This window comes from Cervus elaphus, chromosome 31 (assembly GCF_910594005.1).
Source record: "Cervus elaphus chromosome 31, mCerEla1.1, whole genome shotgun sequence".
NCBI lineage: Eukaryota > Metazoa > Chordata > Mammalia > Artiodactyla > Cervidae > Cervus > Cervus elaphus.
In genome coordinates, this window is record NC_057845.1 from 48,489,719 (window position 1) to 48,508,833 (window position 19,115).

Sequence of the window (19,115 nt, forward strand, 5' to 3'; positions counted from 1 at the left end):
TATGTGCATCGTTCTTCTTAATTAATGGAGTATTTTTTATCTGTTTTAGGTTTATAGAAAATTTCAATGGAGAGAAGAGAGTTCCCCTATACTCTTTCAAAATTCCCCATCCCCCTATTTCCCTATTATTAACATCTTGCATAAGCGTGGCACATTTGTTACAACTGAGGGGTCAATATTGCCACATTATTATTATTAAGTAAAATCTATAATTTATATATGTTTTCCTCTTTGTGTTGTCTGTTTTATTGGTTTTAACAAATGTATAATGATTTGTATCCACCATCATAGTATCAGAATAATTTCACTACTCAAAACATTCTCTGGGCTCTGTCCATCCATCCCATCCTTCCTCTCATCAAACCCCTGGGAACTCCTCTCTTTACTATCTCCATCATTTCATCTTTTTCTATAATGTCAGAGTCATACAGATTGACACAGAAGATCAGTCAGATTGACTTCTTTCACTTGGCAATGTGCATTTAAGTTCCCTTTGTCTTTTCATGAGCTTGAGCTCATGAGCTTGGTAGCTTATTTCTTTTTATTGCTGATATTCCATCATATGTGCCACCTGGTTTATTCATTCACTATTGAAGGACATCTTGGTTGCTTCCAGATTTTGGCAATTATGAATAAACATTATATTAAGGTTTTTTGTGAACTTAAACATTTTCAACTCAGTACAAGGAATGCTACTCAATACTCTATAATGGGAAAAGGACGCTTCTCTATATGGGAAAAGGATCTTAAAAAGAGTGGATATATGTACATGTAGAACTGATTTATTTTGATAAAGTTATTTACTTTGATGGAGTTCCCTTGTAGCTCAGTCAGTAAAGAATCTGCCTTCAATGCGGGAGACCTGGGTTTGACTCCTGGGTCAGGAAGTTCCCCTGGAGAAGAAAATGGCAACCTACCCTAGTATTCTTGTCTGGGAAATCCCATGGACTGAGAAGCCTGGCAGGCTACAATCCATAGGGTCACAATAGTTGGACACCACTTAGGGACTAAACTACAACTACTACACTAGAAACTAGAACAGCATTGTAAGTCAACTATACCCCAATAAAAAGTAAAAAATTTTCAAAAACTTGTAATTGTGAAAACTATTTTTGATGGAGAGGAAAGGCATGAGTTTTGAAGTTAGACTTGATTTGAATCCTAACCTTCATTTTATTCATCCAATAAATTTTTCTTGGTAGTCTCCTCTATTATTTCTACTGTGCTGGGTGTTTGAAATGTTTAAATAAAGTGCCACTCCACCTGTCAAATGTGCCTTGTCTACACTTAAAAGCCTTATTATACCTCTGATTCCTTATATGAAAGATATCTATCTCAGATATTAGCAGTTTTCTGGTTGTGTTCTGAGAATCAGATGAGCTGTCATAGACAAGACTTCACATATTTCCTGGCAATAAATGCTCGGTTGGTATATAACATCCAATTGAGAAAGAGGTGGTAAATTTGATAGTTTATTTTCTTGCTAGTCCTTCTGTCCTTCTGATCTATAGGTTTTATAATGTTAAATATGAAAGTTTTATTTAATAATACATATGGAAAACATTTTTTACTTTTCAAACAATATCCCTAGCTTAACCACAATTTAAAATGAAATAAGAACATGTCATCACTTTCTGTGTATCTAATAGTGATGAGTATTGGACTGCAGGTGAGAATTAATTTGGCGCTCTAGCTTCACTACATACTTGATGTTTGCTTGACGTTGTTGGTGTAGTCTCTTGTATAGTAGTCTCTTGGCTTTGAAGGGTGAACAGGATCCCATCAGCAAAGGAAGCATCATAGTATGTGTTCACCATAAACCTTTATTTGTTCATCATATGCGGCTACTGTGAGAGTCAAATGCAAAAATGTACAATATACATAAAAGAGCACTACAAACTATAATGCACCATAAAATGTCCATTATTATTGCTACAATTGCTCTAATGTATTTTTGCTTTTAATTTGACTAACTCCTTACTAAATCAAACTGTAGGTTTTATTTTTCTTTTCACTACACTCCTATTGCAATCTGAATTTTCTAGGATCCAATAACCTACTAATTTTAGAGGGTCAGTTCCCTTGTGGTTCAGCTGGTAAAGAATCCACCTGCAATGCAAGAGACCTGGGTTCGATCCTTGGGTTGGGAAGACCCCTGGAGAAGGGAAAGGCTGCCCACTCTGGCGTTTTGGCCTGGAGAGTGGAGCGTCCAGCTGAACGCAGAAGAGCCATTTCCTGCTGTGAGAACTTGTCTACCTTTCTAGGTGTTTGTTGTTGTCACCGTTTTTGCCATTTTGTCCATGATGGTTAGTCTTCCAGAAACTCTGCGGATCATTAGACCTTTTCCTAAATCACAGTATAAATATGACACATTTTAAAGTTACAGTGAGCCTCTGGGATTACAAAGTGTTCAGCAAGTTAGAAATCTTTGAGAGTAAGGGAGTTTCAAAGCTCAGCCAAATTAAGATCCAGATTTCACAAGGTCTTTTAAAAGCATTCCCCCATTCTGATATCCTTAGAAATGTTAAAACTACCTTTCAATACAACTTCCTATATTCCTTGTTTCTACTTATTGCCTTCCTAAATTATCTTGTTCTCTTTCCCACTTTTCCTCCCACTCATCAATTAAGAGTAATGACTGTCAGGAAAAGTGTAATATATCAAAGTTATTGTTAATATTGTCTAAGTTCATGCATTTCAGAGCAACGCCACTGAGCTTGTGCTATGGACAAGCTACAGTGGGTACCATTCTCTATGCTTACCTGTCCTTGAAGCAACACAAAACCTCTAAAACTGGAGGATGATTTCATTTTTATATAGTAGATTATGCTGATTTCCTATTATGCAACTATCTGTTTTAATTTTTTTAAAGAAAATTTTATTTTTCCTGTGGTCTTAATTGCTTTCAAAAAATATATTGGATAAATGTTTCTATTTCTTCTTCCTCATCAGAACTAGAAAACTAGATTTCATAGTAAGTTGTTTAGTTCTTTAAAAAGGGCAAATGCCATAGAAAGCCATCATTTTCTTCCTATGACCTTAACTTATATTACAACCCCTGTGGGAAGTTGTCAATTTAAAAGCATGGAATTTACACTAATCTAAGTCTTGGAAATCAGCCAGCAATCTTCACGAAATATGTGGGGAAATCTATTAAATAGCTTTTTAACCTTTATTACTTACTGTGTTTGATTGTACAAATCTATATCCTCAGGAGACGTAGGCAGTGTTAATTGGGATTCATGTGAAGAAAAGAGCAAAAAGCTATTTCAACCTATGTAAACATTTTTTGGTACCTAGTTAAATACTTCGGAGAAGGCAATGGCACCCCACTCCAGTGCTCTTGCCTGGAAAATTCCATGGGCAGAGGAGCCTGGTAGGCTGCAGTCCATGGGGTCGAGAGGAGTTGGACTTGACTGAGCGACTTCACTTTCACTTTTCACTTTCATGCATTGGAGAAGGAAATGGCAACCCACTCCAGTATTCTTGCCTGGAGAATCCCAGGGACGGGAGCCTGGTGGGCTGCCGTCTATGGGGTCACACAGAGTTGGACACGACTGACATGACTTAGCAGCAGCAGCAGTTAAATACTTAACAGGGAATATTCCAGAAGCAGGCATCCTGGACAAGATCACTCAACCAATTAGGAAGCAAAAGTTTACTACTCTGCTCGTTCAGGAGCCTTGACAATTTATTTGCTATACCCCCGTAATTCATTACCTCAATTATTGGGTAAAATTCTCTAATGCTATTGAATATTACTTTAAATGCTAAAGCAATAAAATTAGCACAAGCTGTTATTAGCAGAAGCTCTCTGAAAACAATGATGATCTTATTGGCTAAAAATATTTATAATATGTTTTTTCTAAGACATCTGAGAAATGTAAAAGCTATTAGGAATTTGTTGTTTGGGAGATGGAGAGTGTTATCAAGGACAGCTTTGATTATCTCAAATCAAGAGGTCTTTTTGTTGTCATGGCATTAAATTATTTGCAGACAACAAATTTAATAATGTCACAATAACTATGAACTCTTTCTGAAGACAGGCTCTAGTCTAAATTCCAAAAGTTTCCATTACTTCAGATGATGCACTTAAGGTCTTTTGTGAAGCATTGTGCCTGCTTTCCTGTTGATAGTGTTTTCATGAATACAATACAGTTATTGTCTTTGCTAAAATAATTAAGTCATATTCACAATTTCAATACAACTTACGTGGGAAAATGCACAGGAAAATGTAACTTTTCAGTATTCCCATATAATTGATACACTTAGTTAAACTTGGAGCATCTTTCCTTTGCATCTAACATGGGGCAGTGTTCAAATAGGGGTTTCTTCTACCTACCTCTTTAGTTAAGCTGGTTCCCAAATGAAGTCCTCAGGATCTGAATAGAGACAGTGCAAGAATTAATGCAGGAAATTGAATTGGGGGAGAGAAACGAAAGGAAAATAATATTTTACTGATTCTTTTCATTGTATTGATTAAGTATCTGAGTGGATTCTCATTAATGACACAGCATCAAGTCCTAGATAATTAGGAGAGAAGCATGATAGTAGAAAATAGTCAACTTTATGAATCTCAACTTACATAAATTATTAGTTACATAAGTATTTGTAAATATTATAACGTGTGAACTGTAGAATATAAAGGGAAACATGATTAAGCCTTCTTTTCTTTAGTCTCCTTTACTATGAAATCCATTTTAAAATAAAATATAGAAGATTGTTATTTTCATATACATTTTTAAATTTCTGGTTCAATGTAGTCTTCCTGGCTTCCCCCTGCCTCACCATAGAGCATGAATTGTTTTTAAGTATTTTTATTTGAGTTTGTCCCCACAAAGGAACCAGTGTTTACAGAGATTGTATAGTCCAGTCAAAAACTCATCACTGAGGAATGAGAACTTGGTGACACACAGCTCCCCTGTGAAACAAATTTTTTGAAACCCCAGTCTCATCTTCAGAACAAAGAATGTGAAGAGAACTGTCAAAGAAACCCTAAATCCTGATGCTCTTGGTGACATTTCAAATGTAAATTTAGGTCTGTGCACTGTTTTGAGTGTATGTTTTATTCCATTAAAAATATTTTTAAAACAAAATAGCTTTTTGGTGGGGGACAATGCTAAGATACTGAATTCTAATTACTTCAGTATCCGCTTTATCCCCACCTTCCCAGATTCCGTAGAACCCCAAAGAATAGTATATGGTTTTCTGAAATGTTAAATGCAAACTAAAAATTATGGGTTGTAAGAATATGATCTGATAAGAGTTCCTTTCAGTGCACTGCAATGGGGCTTTATTTTACCCATTATTATTGAGCACCTGCAACCTTCATGGTGCTGCGATGAATTTCAAAGTGAGGGCAATGTAGGTTTTTCCTTCAAATAGGTTGCAGCATGGTGGATAATTAAACTGATAATTTCTCCCTCTTTTGAAAAGAAATTAAACTTCATATATATATATATATATATATATATATATATACACACACATGTATATATGTATATGCCTAGAATTTAAACTCTGAGTGCAGGATGTTTTCTTTTCATCAGTGTGAATCGCCTACCCTAGACAGCCCTTGGCACAAAGCGAGCACTCAATAGCCAATAAATGAATGATAAAGAATAAACACTGAAATATATACAGGCAAAAAGGAAAACCATGTATTTGCCTATTTATTTCAGTGGGTTCATGGAGAGCATTGTGTAGATACACCTCTAGCTTATATTTCTGTTTTAATGAACATTAGTTTCCTCAGTTGTTTAGTATTCAAAATAATTCTGTGTTATCTTTATATACAATCATGCACTTGTGCAAAAACTTTTTGTAGGCTAGATCCTCAATGGTATAATTACTAGATCAAAGGGTATTAACATTTTAAAATTTGATAGATACCATCAAATTATGCTTCCATAAGTTCTATTCAATTTAGAATGAACCTTAAATATTTTGTTTTTTAATTCAAGGCAATCTTTGACAATCTAATAAAAGTTCTGAGTTCTCTTTCTTTAAAAAGAAATGCTTCAGTATACCACAATTTGGGTTTTTTAAAAAATAACTTTAGAGGATTCATAGATGCCCTAAAGTCCATTTATGGATTCCAAGTTAAGAAATTCTAACAAGTACAATAGAGTTTGTGTTTTGCTGGTTTAAAATTCCTGAGGCATTTCCCAAAAGTAAGAATAAAAGTCCATAAATTAAATCATTTCTGTTGCTTTTAAATCATTTCTAAGTAAAATTTTTGCTTTATCATTAAAAAGTGACCCCAAATGGAATCCAAATGCTGGTGTTGATGGTGAAAGGAAAAAAAAAGTAAAAAAAATGTAACAGTTTATTGCATTTTATTAAGAAAATTTTATGTGCATTTATGAATTTGGGTAAACTGCCAGTTTTAGGACATGTTCCTTATGAGGATCAAAGATATAATTTGTCAAAATTACTATAATAAAAAATGGAATCTGCCATAAGACAGAAAACCAAGTATCACTCAATGCGTCTACATGGTCCCTGGTTATGGCAGGCCAGTGAAGTAGTTCTCATCTTTCCAATCACAGAAATTCAGTGTTCACATCAAATAAAATTTTCTCCAAGACACTTTAACCAATATCCTCAAACTCCTTGCTTGGATTCCTTTCTCTGCTTTGCCATACCACTTACTTTACCTAGTAAGCACCTCCTACAAATTCCATCATGTACATATCCATCATGTTCTTTGAGGAGTAAGCCTCATTATTTTATTTATATATTTCCCCCACAAAGAACATCTAGCACTTTGACTGTAGTGAAAATGAAAGTCACTCAGTTGTGTCTGACTCTGTGACCCCATGAACTGTGTAGTCCATGGAATTCTCTAGGCGAGAATACTGAAGTAGGTAGCCTTTCCCTTCTCCAGGGGATCCTCCCAAACCAGGGATCGAACCCCAGTCTCCTGCATTGCTGGCAGATTCTTTGCCAACTGAGTCACAAGGGAAGCCCAAGAATGCTGGAGTGGGTAGCCTATCCCTACTCCAGGGGGTCTTCCCAACCCAGGAATTGCACCGGGGTCTCCTGCATCGCAGGCGGAGTCTTTACTAACTGAGCTACAGGGAAGCCCTGATAGTAGTAGTAGGTGTTGACTGTAGTAGGTGTTCAGTAAATACTTGATGCTTGTTTAATGTATAAATAGGTGATTTTTTAGGTGGGTCTTAAGAATATGTAGGAATTAAGTCAGAGCAGATGGTCTCAAGGAGCAATGATAAAAATGAAGCAGAGATGAAGTAAAACCTAAACTAAGAGGAAATAAATGTGACTTATCAGGCTCATAGATTATATGCTTAGGAATTATAAATATATGAGGCATATGGTATAGGCTACCCACACCAATATTCTTGGGCTTCCCTTGCGGCTCAGCTGATAAAGAATCCGCCTGCAATGCAGGAGACCAGGGTTCAATCTGTGGGTTGGGAAGATCCCCTGAAGAAGGGAAAGGCTAACCACTCCAGTATTCTATTCTGGAGAATTCCATGGACTGTACAGTCCATGGGGTCACAAAGAGTCAGACACAACTGAGTGACTTTCACTTTTACTTTCATATGGTAAATTGAGAAGGTAATTTTTAGCACAGTAATGCAAACTGGTTACTGTATTTTTTTAAATTGTATTGTTTTTCTAGATGTCCCTTCTGTGATATAATACGGATTATTAAATTGACCTATACTCCACTAAAAAGATAAATATTTTGAGCATTATAACATGCCAAACTTGGAAGTAATGTTAAAAACACATATATTATAGTGTATTCCTGAATACTAGCAGTATTTTATGATTTAATAAGATTTTTTTCATCTGAATGTGATTCCACAGTGGCCTAACCATTTATCTAAAAGACATAATATAATGCATTTATGAGGCTTACTCAATGGCTCAGTGGTAAAGAACCCATCTGCAATGCCGGAGATGCAAGATATGCAAGTTCGCTCCCTGTGTTGGGAAGATCCCCTGGAGAAGGGAATGTTTACCCACCCCAGTATTGTTGCCTGGAAAATTCCATGGACGAAGGAGCCCGGCAGGCTCCAGTAAAAAGGGTCACAAGGAGTCAGGCACTACTGAAGCACATATGCACACAATGCATTTCTAAAATTGTAGTAACTGGTGAGAGGAAAAGAAAGGAAGAATTACTATTTTTCTGATATGTAGGCATTGCACAACTATACCTATATTATAATATATGATACTTATGAAAGGCAATGTAGAAAGTAAACTTTGAAAAACTATATTCCTAATTCTGATTTAGCAAAGACCCAACTTTACCCCCATGTACCCACGTTTATGAAGGGAAATTAAACAAGAAAAAGTGGGCTGCGTAGCTGTTTTCTCAGTTTCACAAAGTGATATTGAATTCCCTCAGATGTCTTCTCCCATCTGCCATGCAACCAAGTTATTTGGGAATTACAAGAACTCATATCATACATGCATACGCATGTACACACACACATACAGAAATCTTACTTGTTGTATATTACATGACCTTGACAAAGATTTAAACTCTTGTTTAATATAATAGTTTATGAGAGGAATTATGAGATATAATTATGTGTCATTGAATCATAAAATCAGGTATGGAAGACTCTTTAAAGACATCAGCTTAATCTTCTGTCAGTAGAGCTATTATATTTTATCATATCAAGTAAGATACATGTGCTATATACACTTTAGAAAGCATATATAGTAGATACAATTTGTGCTTCATTATAATGAATATATGAAGTAGATTTCTATGGAATAGATTTTTTGTAATTTCTTAGATTGGATTGGATCCCAGTGTTTCAAAGTCAGAAATCAATCCTCCTATCATAGTTTAATATAATATGTTTCTGTGAAGAAAACCAATTTGATAATAACCAGATGTTATTATGTGCAATTGCTTCCTCCATCCTTTCATTCATATTCAGTGATTATTTAGTCCTACACTAAGATTCTATTTTACAACAATGATCCCTTTATTGGAAACCACAGTTTTATTAAATGAGTGAAGGTCTAAACCAGTAGTTCTTAACTAGTTGGGATTTCTGGGGACAGTTTTGCCTTCCGGGGACATTTGCCATGATTGAAGATTTTTCTGTTGTCTTAGTGAGAAGAAGGTGCTATTGGTATCTGAGGGGCAGAGACAGGGGTGCTGCTAGAATTATGTAGGACAGCCCCCCACAGTAAAGATTTATTCAGTCCCAAATGTCAACAGTGATGAAATTAAGAAACACTACCTGTTTTAATTAGAGTTGTATATATCTTAATTCATTAATAAAGCAAATAGGGACATTGGCATGTTTGTCAAAATCAGTCAAATACATATGAAAGTAATTTCTAAGGATAAGTCTCATTTTTACCTACTTCCTCCCCCAACAGTTCATTTGCACAAATAAATTTCTCTAACATTTTTGTAGAACTGGAATTTAGTTTTTATTCATAAGCTCTGAGCCCATTGTAAAATGATTTACCCTTCTATGGCACCAACCAGAGCTACAGAGCTAAAAAAAAAAAAAAAAATGCTTTTAAGGATGATGATACTTTCAAAGTATCAGTGCAATAAAAAATAATTAACCACACTAAATTACAGCGTGTAAAACAGACTCTGGTGAATTTTGGTCTTATACTATTCTATATTATTTGTTGCACTTCCTCTTGAAATATGGTAGCAGATTCTGACTTTTAAGTGACCTCAGTGCAGGTGTCTATATGTCAACAATGTAAAGAGAATGATTACTCAGACGTTGATCATCCTTAAGGATTACTTTACACAGAAAAGGAAATTCTCACCAATATAGCCCAAATTATTACAGTTTTATTATTTTAATTAGAAATATAAAGCATTCACCTGACTTCAAAAGGTTGCCTGAGTCTGTTTTAGTGCCTCTTTAAATTATTTGCTGTATAAAATGCATAACTATAATTATCTTGTATTTTACGATCACTTGCCTGAGAATTCTATATGTGAGATTATTTGGTCAAGAGATTTTTCTTGGGATGTGCTTGTCTTATTTTTTTCTCACTGAATTCTCCTGTCACCTTTCTAGTTCTATAGTTCTTTATCTGTAGCTAATAACTCTTCATAAGAATGACTAAAGAACTACACAATTCTGTTCAAGTACAGCACATATTTATGTTTTATTCTATGTCATGACATTTTGATAGCAACAGTAATAATAGTGAATAACATTACACTAAATTTTTAGAACACATTTAATACATAAGGTGATTTAGCCCAGTTTAAAGTATCTTCTGATATATGCATGTACGTATAGACATAACATGTATAGAACAGAAATGCAAACCCTTGTGCACACACACATTTCCTTCTATATTTTATATTTAGCCTCTTTGAGAAAGGACATCATAGGTATTCTATATTTGCAATAATATCCAATAATCTCTAGACTATGAAACCATGAATAATTTAACAAACTAATATTACAGGGGAGTAATTGCAGGGGGATTCTAGTAAGCTAAATTTAATTCAAACTTGACAGTTCAAAGATAAAATCTCTTGCTTCCATGAAAAGTATAAACAGAATTATTTGTGTTGACAGGTGCTTTGGGTCTACCTGGCACTTCATCTCAAAGACTGAGATGCCCTAGAGGTGTCAGGAAGCCAATGTATCACCAAATCGTGGTAGTCTTTATGGCTACTGTATCTCTAGAGGGTTAACAACATTAGCTCTCCCACACGTATAAGTCTTTCTTTCAGGTGCACCCGGGCGCCATTATACTCCCACCTGAAGAGGAAAGTTGATGAATATGGCCAACTTATTTCTAAACTCATTGTGACTGTGGCTCCTGATGCCTTCCAAACGGTTACCACTCATTCTGCCTCAGTCTGTGGATTGCTCTCTTGCTCGTTTACCTACTGTGCTCATTCTTGTCAAATATCTTATTGCCCTATGTTTCTGGCAAGTCCTGTCACGGCCTTTATTTTGGATATCGAGCTGTCACTGAAAGACCCAATCCATAAATGTGCAAATACTTTAAAAAACAACTCTGTTGTATGGTCATCACGGGTAAGGAAAAGGCATTTCTTAGGGACATTTGCAAATCATGGGGTACAAACGGTTCTTCATTTCTCTTGAAAGAGAAGGAAGAAATGTTTTCTCCTGTAGTTACATCCATAAACTCATAAAAACATGGAATTTGTGCTTGTTTCTCTTCAAGTAAGAGCATGACATTCAAGCTCAAATCTATGTTCCCTAAACACTGAAGGCAGTATATGACAGCCTTCACAGTAGGTGCCAAGAATAAGAATTTTGAAAGTTCCAGTGTTGTCAATGCCTCCCTGGTTTCAAAGATGTTAATTTGATTACTAAAGTGGAAAGGACTCCACAATATTCAAATGGAAAATTATCTTATTAGATGCCCATTAAAAATGCCAGAAATTATCCCAGGGATACTGTGGTTAAAAAAAAATGTGTTCCCTTCCCTGCTGTAATTGTGCTTTCATCATGCTAATACATTATGTACTTGAAATTCATATAGGTTTAATTTCAATTATAAAATTATAACATTTTAAGATTTTAAATTATAAAATTATAAAGTTTGCTGTATATTGAAGCTTTATAGAGAAGAGGAAAGAAAAATGGTCTATAAGATAGAGCAGAGCATTGCATTTTTTGGAAAAGGCATTTTTTATTTCCCTTTACCTGGCAAAGGATCACCTCATTGGTACCCAGGCTCTGTAATCTGTTTTCACTCCTGGACCAACCATGGGAACACCATCAGTTGCCAAAAGAAGACGTTTTGATAATACAGAAAGTAATTAGACATGCATGTCTTACCATAATTTAAGGACGAGAATCACAGCTTTCTAGAGTCATTACATATTCAGGTGTCTTGCTATATAGTCATGAAAAAAACAAGATACTAAATCACAAAATTGTTTCCATGGCTTGGAAAACCTGCCCCTGTGTACAGTGCTTGAACAGATCCTAAAATACATGATACAAGTTCCACATTTAGGATCCAAAGTATTATACAAAACCAAGTTCTATTTTGTAAAATAAAGCAGTTCCTTAACTGCCATAAGTTTGCTTGTCTACAACCACATGTCTAAATCCTTACAATTTTTATTTTAATAAAGCTGAAGAGACCATCTCTTCATTTACAGTCTTATGCTCTTCATTGATTTATCATAAAAAAGAATTTAAATCAATATGATTGACACTAAACAATTGAAAATTATTGATGGAAAAATTTAATTTTTCATTATAAAATAATATGTAATAAAAGTTTTAGTCAAATTTTGTCTATAATAGCAAGTTAAAAATGCATTCTATGGCTTATACTATCCTTGGTATTCTTCATTTTAATGATGTTAAAAATCCTGGAAAGTAGTTGTGTGGTTTATTTTTGTGAAAATTTGTGTTCTCTGTAATGTTTTTGTTCACTGGAGCAAAAGTGCTTTAAAGGAAAGTACCTTCCTCAGTTGACAGAATTCCTTTTCTTTCTATACTAAGGTTAATATGAAATTTTTGTTTATGTTGTTACTGATGGATAGCAGTGAAAGATAGTCTCCACCCTGTCTTGTTTCTTTAGAAAGTCATAAGATGGCCTTATTCATGTATTGTCATTGCCTTAGCTTTGCACTTTAGCGCCACCTGGTGGAAAAAATATCGTTTGTTTTTCTCTTCGGTTTAGTTAGCCCCTTCACATTCTGCATCCCATTATGAGGTATCTTAATAGATATTAAATCATTTAATACAATTAAATAATTGTAAATGTATATAATCTTAAAGACAGTTGTAAATAAAGTAAGGTAAAAAGATCTGCTAGACTTGCTAAGTGAAGTCGCTCAGTCGTGTCCGACTCTTTGTGACCCCGTGGACTGTAGCCCACCAGGCTCCTCCGTCCATGGAACTCTCCAGGCAAGAATACTGGAGTGGGTTGCCATTTCCTTCTCCAGGGGATCTTCCCAACCCAGGGATTGAACCCAGGTCTCCCACATTGCAGGCAGACGCTTTAACCTCTGAGCCGCCAGGGAAGTCCCTAAATACTATATTATTGCCAAGTTAAATGCCTATGTTTCTTTAAATGTCATAAATTTGAATAGTATGTTACATATCTATGAAAATGTGGAAATTATTGATAATTCAATTAGTTATAATTTTCATTCTTTTTAATAAAGAATTAAACAAGGAAGTTTTCTGTACTTTAGTAGCAAAACAATTGCTTAAGTTAGATTGTCTACCAAAAAAGCAGTGTAATCATTTCATGAAGAAATTTCATACCACAAATTCTTTTCTTTTTTTGCCCTCTCTCAGCTTGGGATCTTGTTTCCCCAACCTGGGATTGAACCCTCACTCTAGTAGTGAAAGTGCAAAGTTCTAACCACTGCACCGCCAGGGAATTCCCTACAGACTCTTATCATGTTAATATTTTGTGTATAGTTAAAGTGAAAACTAGTACTTTAACCATTACTACAGTAAAGCAGGACACTTTCATGCTCATTTTTCCACTTATAATTAAGATTCAGTTGTGGGCTTATTTGTACTTGTTCTTAGTTTTTGATAGTTTTTGCAATTTTTCAGAAGTTAAATGTAAGAGTATTTTCAAATGAAAAACACAAATATATTTGAACCCAGTTTTGAAAAATTTAAGCATATTAATCTCTTTGTGTAGTCCTATGTTTCTATGAAATACAGTTGAAGGTGAAAATAAACCCTAGGTGTTATACGGTTCCTTTGGCATATACTGCTTATTTATATGGGGCTTCACCAGTGGCTCAGTGGTAAAGAATCCATCTACAATACAGGAGCCGCAGGAGATGCAGACTGTATCCCTATGTCATGAAGATCCCCTGGAGGAGGGCAGGGCAGCCCACTCCAGTATTCTTTCCTGGAGAATTCCATGGACAGAGGAGCCTGGCAGGCCACATACCACAGGGCTGCAAAGAATCGGACATAACTGAAGCGACTTATCATGCACCCATGCACTTGTCTATTCCCTGGTAAAATTGAGAGTTTTATAGATTTGAATCTTATGACATTCAAAGGCTTAATAAGAACTAAACTAAATAAGAACTGTTGATATTTAAATAGGAAATATGTTCTAACTGTACAATTTGTTGTATTTCATTTAAGATAAAATTATAATAGATAACCTTCACTAAGACTTGCATCTTGTACTGAAGTTATTTGCTTTGCTGCTTCAAGAGAATATTTGAACTCTTCTGTCTCTCTTTTGTTCCTTTCCTTTAAAGGTCTTGGATGGTACACTGTAAACTCAGCATATGGAGATACCATTATCATGCCTTGCCGAGTTGATGTACCTCAGAATCTCATGTTTGGCAAATGGAAATATGTAAGTGTGATCTATCTAGGACTTGGTTAGTTGCCTCTAGTCTTTTAAAGAAAATTCTAGTCTTTTAAAGAAAATGAGTAAATGTGAATTTCAAATAACATAATGGTAATATTCAACTGTGGATATAAATGTAAGAAGATGAAATTAATGTGTTGAGTATATTAAAAGAATAATTCCTTACATAACAAATGCTATTTTAAAATAAAGCCAATAAACAGGCAATTCTTAGCTCAAATTAGTCTGAAAGAGTCACCCTGAAGTGTTCAAAGCAAAAGAAATGGCAGGATCCCAGAATACACTCAGGGAGTGTAGGACGGGGCGTGGAGGAGAATGGTTGCCATTCTCTACATGCTCACCTTTTGTTTGGTGTGGTCACTTTAAAGGCAAGACGTACCAGGAACCGGAGCATCAAATGTCCACTGAAAACTAGTCGTCAATGTTAGAAGCCTGCTTCTGGTACTTGGTCTTACAACTCAGTAGATGTGGTAGCTTCTTTTAAAATTTAACATTGCTGATTTGATTCATTTTTTCAGTTCAGTTTAGTCGTTCAGTCATGTCTGACTCTTTGCGACCCCATGGACACCATGTCAGGCTCCCCGTCCGTCACCAACTCACGGAGCTTGCTCAAACTCATGTCCATCGAATTGATGATGCCATCCAACCATCTCATTCATTCATTTCTTACAGATAGGAAAATCATATTTTCTCAGGTATTGAGGTACAGATAGGTTTGGAAATGCAGGGTAGCTATCCTAGTAGGTGAAGTGGAAAGGCTGGAAAACGTTGACCAATAAGATACCTCAATCTATTTCCCAGAACCAACAAAAAGTCTGTGTGGCACCATTTCCGAGTGCTAGATCACATAAGACACAATAGTTTGCAAGTTTGAACAGAGGACATATGTTTCATTGAACACAATTGGCAAATTTTCCCTAGGTCCTTGAAATGTTAAAAGATATTTGAATAGGAAAAGGATTTGATGGTCCAATAATTTTTGAAAACTGTTTTATTACAATACTTCTCAGAGCCTTTCCTATATACAGCTACATGATAAATTGTCTGAGTTCATTCATTTCTTAGGTTTATTGAACCACACAACTTTTTCTCTCAGATATCTGCAAGAACAAATGTTCCACAGAATAGAAATGTGCATAGTTGCATCCAAGGGGTAGTGAAGCACAATCTCTTAAAGTACAGGTTCTGAAGTCAGACTGACATAATCTATCATGTACTGGCTATAGAATTCCGGACAAGTGAATTAATCCCCATTTTCTCATGGGAAAAAAAATGAGATGATAATGATAATCTCCCTTACACTGTTGTGAAGGTTACATGAAGTAATTCATATAGGAATACTTACCTAGTACTTGGCACGTGGTAATTGTGTGAAAAGTGTAAACTGTTGTGAGTGTGGTACCACCGAGTTCTAAACACAGTGTGTGATGGGGCAGGTGAAGGCAGAAGGAGGTGAGGCGGCATACCACTTCCCTGTTCCCTCCTCCTAACATCCAGCTCACCCTGGGTAATTTTTAGCTATTTCTGGTTCTGTATAAAAATGGAAATACAAAGTTAAGGCCTGTGAGAACAAAGTCTATTCACAATCCTAAAATCCCAAGGGTCTGGGAGGCTACCACCATTAGTGCTAACATAAATGGAATCCGCTGGTGAAAAACTTCTGTGATTATCGACATTTCTGATGCCCAGGGAATACTTTTCACCTAAACTGAACTGGCACAATGGCAGTGAAAACAAACAATAATGGCAGGTTTCAAACTGTTAATGAAATAAAAAGCTTCAGCGATAAACTGATGAGCTATATTTGAAGTGCCATATGCTCTGAAAGCAGTCTTGATTCCCTGATGCAGTATACAACCTCTAATTTAATGTAGCCTGAAAGACAAAGAGCAGCTTTGGAAAGAGTGAAAGGGAGCGAACCCAGAGGAAAGATGGATTCATTCCTCTCTTACTGCATGGTAATCTCCCTGTGAGTGGAGATCATACCTCCCTGCACCCCACCCTACCCCACTCCCACTGCTTCTTCACCAGCATCCACCTCTGTGCCTGGTACAGAAGAAGCATCTGAGGCTGTCAAGAGTGATATAATGTAGTCATAATGGAGCCAGGCAGTGAAGCTCCAGTCTTGGCCCTGCTGAGGTACACTGGCTGGGGCCCTGGACCAGTTATTTAACCAACCTCTGTCTCCATTGTCTATAAATGAGAGCAGTATTATGTGTAATTTACAGGGTTGTTATGAATATTAAATCCATTAATGCATGGGAAGCCTGAAGAAAGTCCCCTGGTTTATAGTTAAGTGCTCAAAATGTAATAACTGTCATTTCTTGCATGAGTGAACAACTATAGAAATTTAAGATACCATTCTAACATATTTTTCTTAATGAAGGAATGATTTAGTACAAGGATTTGCACTGTAAACCTGTAGCAATATTAGAAGATTTAAAGAGAATGTTACTGATGTATTCAGATATTCAACAAACTGAACCTTTTGGACTCCAATTTTAGCTTAGTAATTGTCTTAGTCACCTTGGGCTGCAATAACAAACTACCACAGACTGGTAGTTTAAATAAACAGATGTTTATTTCTCAGAGTTCTGGAGGCTGAGCAGTCCAAAATCAAGGTGCCAGCCAATTCAGTTCTTAAAGAGGGCCCTACTCCCAACTTGCCAATACCTGCCACTTGCTATGCGCTCACAGGACCTCTTCTTTGTGTTTTCATTGAGAGGAAGCACTCATGTGTCTTCCTCTTCTTATAAGGGCACTAATTCCATCATGAGGGTACCATCCCCAAGACCTCTTCTAAACCTAATCATCTCTCAAAGGTCCACCCTGGGGGTTAGGGCTTAGACATACAATTTTGGGAGGGTCTCAAGCCTTGAGTTCATAACAGTAGTAAATAAAATAATTTTTAAAATGTTACTTCTCTTAACACCTTGAAATTTGTCATACACTTTAAAATGTTTTATTATATTTTATTTTCTTCAAGACCTTGTGAGGTTAGTAGAAGAGAGTACACACATGTGCGCTCGGTTGCTCCGTCGTGTCCAATACTTTGCAACCTCATGGACTGTTGCCTGCCAGACTCCTCTGTCCATGGGATTCTCCAGGCAAGAATGCTGGAGTGGGTTGCCATGCCCTCCTCCAAGGGATGCTCCCGACCCAGAGATCGAAGCCACATCTCCTGTGGCTCCTGCATTGCCGGCAGGTTCTTTACCACTAGTGCCACCTGGGAAGCCCCAAGTAGAAGAGAGATTGGCCCTTATTTTAGATTGTTGTTATTAAGTAAGAGGATGTCTGTGAGAGCAAAGGAAGGAATGAATTGTATGTCTCAGTGCTCTTGGCATAAGTGTATATGCCAGATTATATTTTACTTTGATAATAAGTTTTTGTATGAAAACCCTCTGAGCTAAGTTTTATGACTCAGATAGCAAAACCATGGGTTTCAGTGATTAATCGGATTCTATTGCTTTAATGGACATGATCCTTTTGCAAGGGCAAATATACTGTTCCTCCATGAAGATTCATTAAACTATGTTATATGTAAAGGTCAGCTATGTCAGTTCTTACTGAAACTGAAAAGTGTGGGCACATAAAGTATACAGATTAAAGTAACGAGCATGCTAAAGATAATTGCCTAGGATTTCTAAATGAGTGTTTGCAGCTCAAGTGTGTGTTGCTGTGATAGTTAGCTGAAAATCCTTTTGTAACATAACACAAAACACGTTTATTTTCACCTGTTTTTCTTTTATATTAGACATAAGGCCAACCCTTGTCAATTTTAAAAGAGATACCAATTCTGTCCTTCAGATGCAAGAAAAGATGGGATCCCTTAAGCTCCATCCTTTCATGTTTGTATACTTACTGATGCCTGTAAAAGAACTTAAAGCTTTTCCCTTATGAAGAGTGATCCTTTGTAACCAAAGATTTATGTGAGGCTCATATCCAAAATTACTCTTCTTGGACAGAACTACAAATTTTGATGGAATAACATGGCCAAGAAAATTTTGTTGCTCTGACTGTAATTCTGAAATGTCTAAATATGCCTGTTTTTTAATGTATTGTTACTTTAACTTTTAGGAAAAGCCCGATGGCTCCCCAGTATTTATTGCCTTCAGGTCCTCTACAAAGAAAAGTGTACAGTATGACGATGTACCAGAATACAAAGACAGATTGAACCTCTCAGAAAACTACACTCTCTCTATCAGTAATGCAAGGATCAGTGATGAAAAGAGATTTGTGTGCATGCTAGTAACTGAGGACGACGTGTTTGAGGCTCCCACAGTAGTCAAGGTGTTCAGTAAGTAGTCCGAGTGTAACTGCTAAGTGGGATTGATGACTGGTCCTAGAAAATGTTCTTTAGAAAGAAGGCTGAACTCTCTGGTGTCTCCACAGCAGGTATCATGTTAGAGGATTTCTAGAGAGCTTTGTTCTGCTCATGCATGCTGTCAGTGAGAAAAACAAAAACCCGAAATTCAAATAAGAATTTTATCTAGCAAGGAAGCAGAATATTATTTATTTGCAACAAAAGAATATTCTGTTGTTTTGTTGGATAAAATTTCCTGTGATATGAATTGCTGTTAAATAAAAATGAGCCTGTGAAGTTTCACTTTCACTGACATATACAAATAAATGTTATGTGGTAGATAATATATAGATACATCATATTGGGTTGGCCAGAAAGTTCATCGGGATTTTCTGTACAACGTTATGGAAAAATTTGAACATTTTTGATATACATATTCATGCATATCAATGCATCTATAAATATGCATTAGGCTAAA

At 36.0% G+C, this 19,115-nt stretch overlaps 1 protein-coding gene across 3 annotated transcripts in view; it reads left to right on the forward strand.

Annotated features, from left to right (window-relative positions):
• ALCAM (activated leukocyte cell adhesion molecule) overlaps window positions 1-19,115 on the forward strand; it is a 214,884-nt gene that overhangs the window by 137,880 nt on the left and 57,889 nt on the right. For all 3 annotated transcript variants that reach the window (XM_043892845.1, XM_043892846.1, XM_043892847.1), the window contains exons 2-3: window positions 14,219-14,319; window positions 18,412-18,631. In XM_043892845.1, coding sequence (XP_043748780.1) covers window positions 14,219-14,319; window positions 18,412-18,631 — 321 coding nt within the window. The remainder of the gene's footprint in view (window positions 1-14,218; window positions 14,320-18,411; window positions 18,632-19,115) is intronic.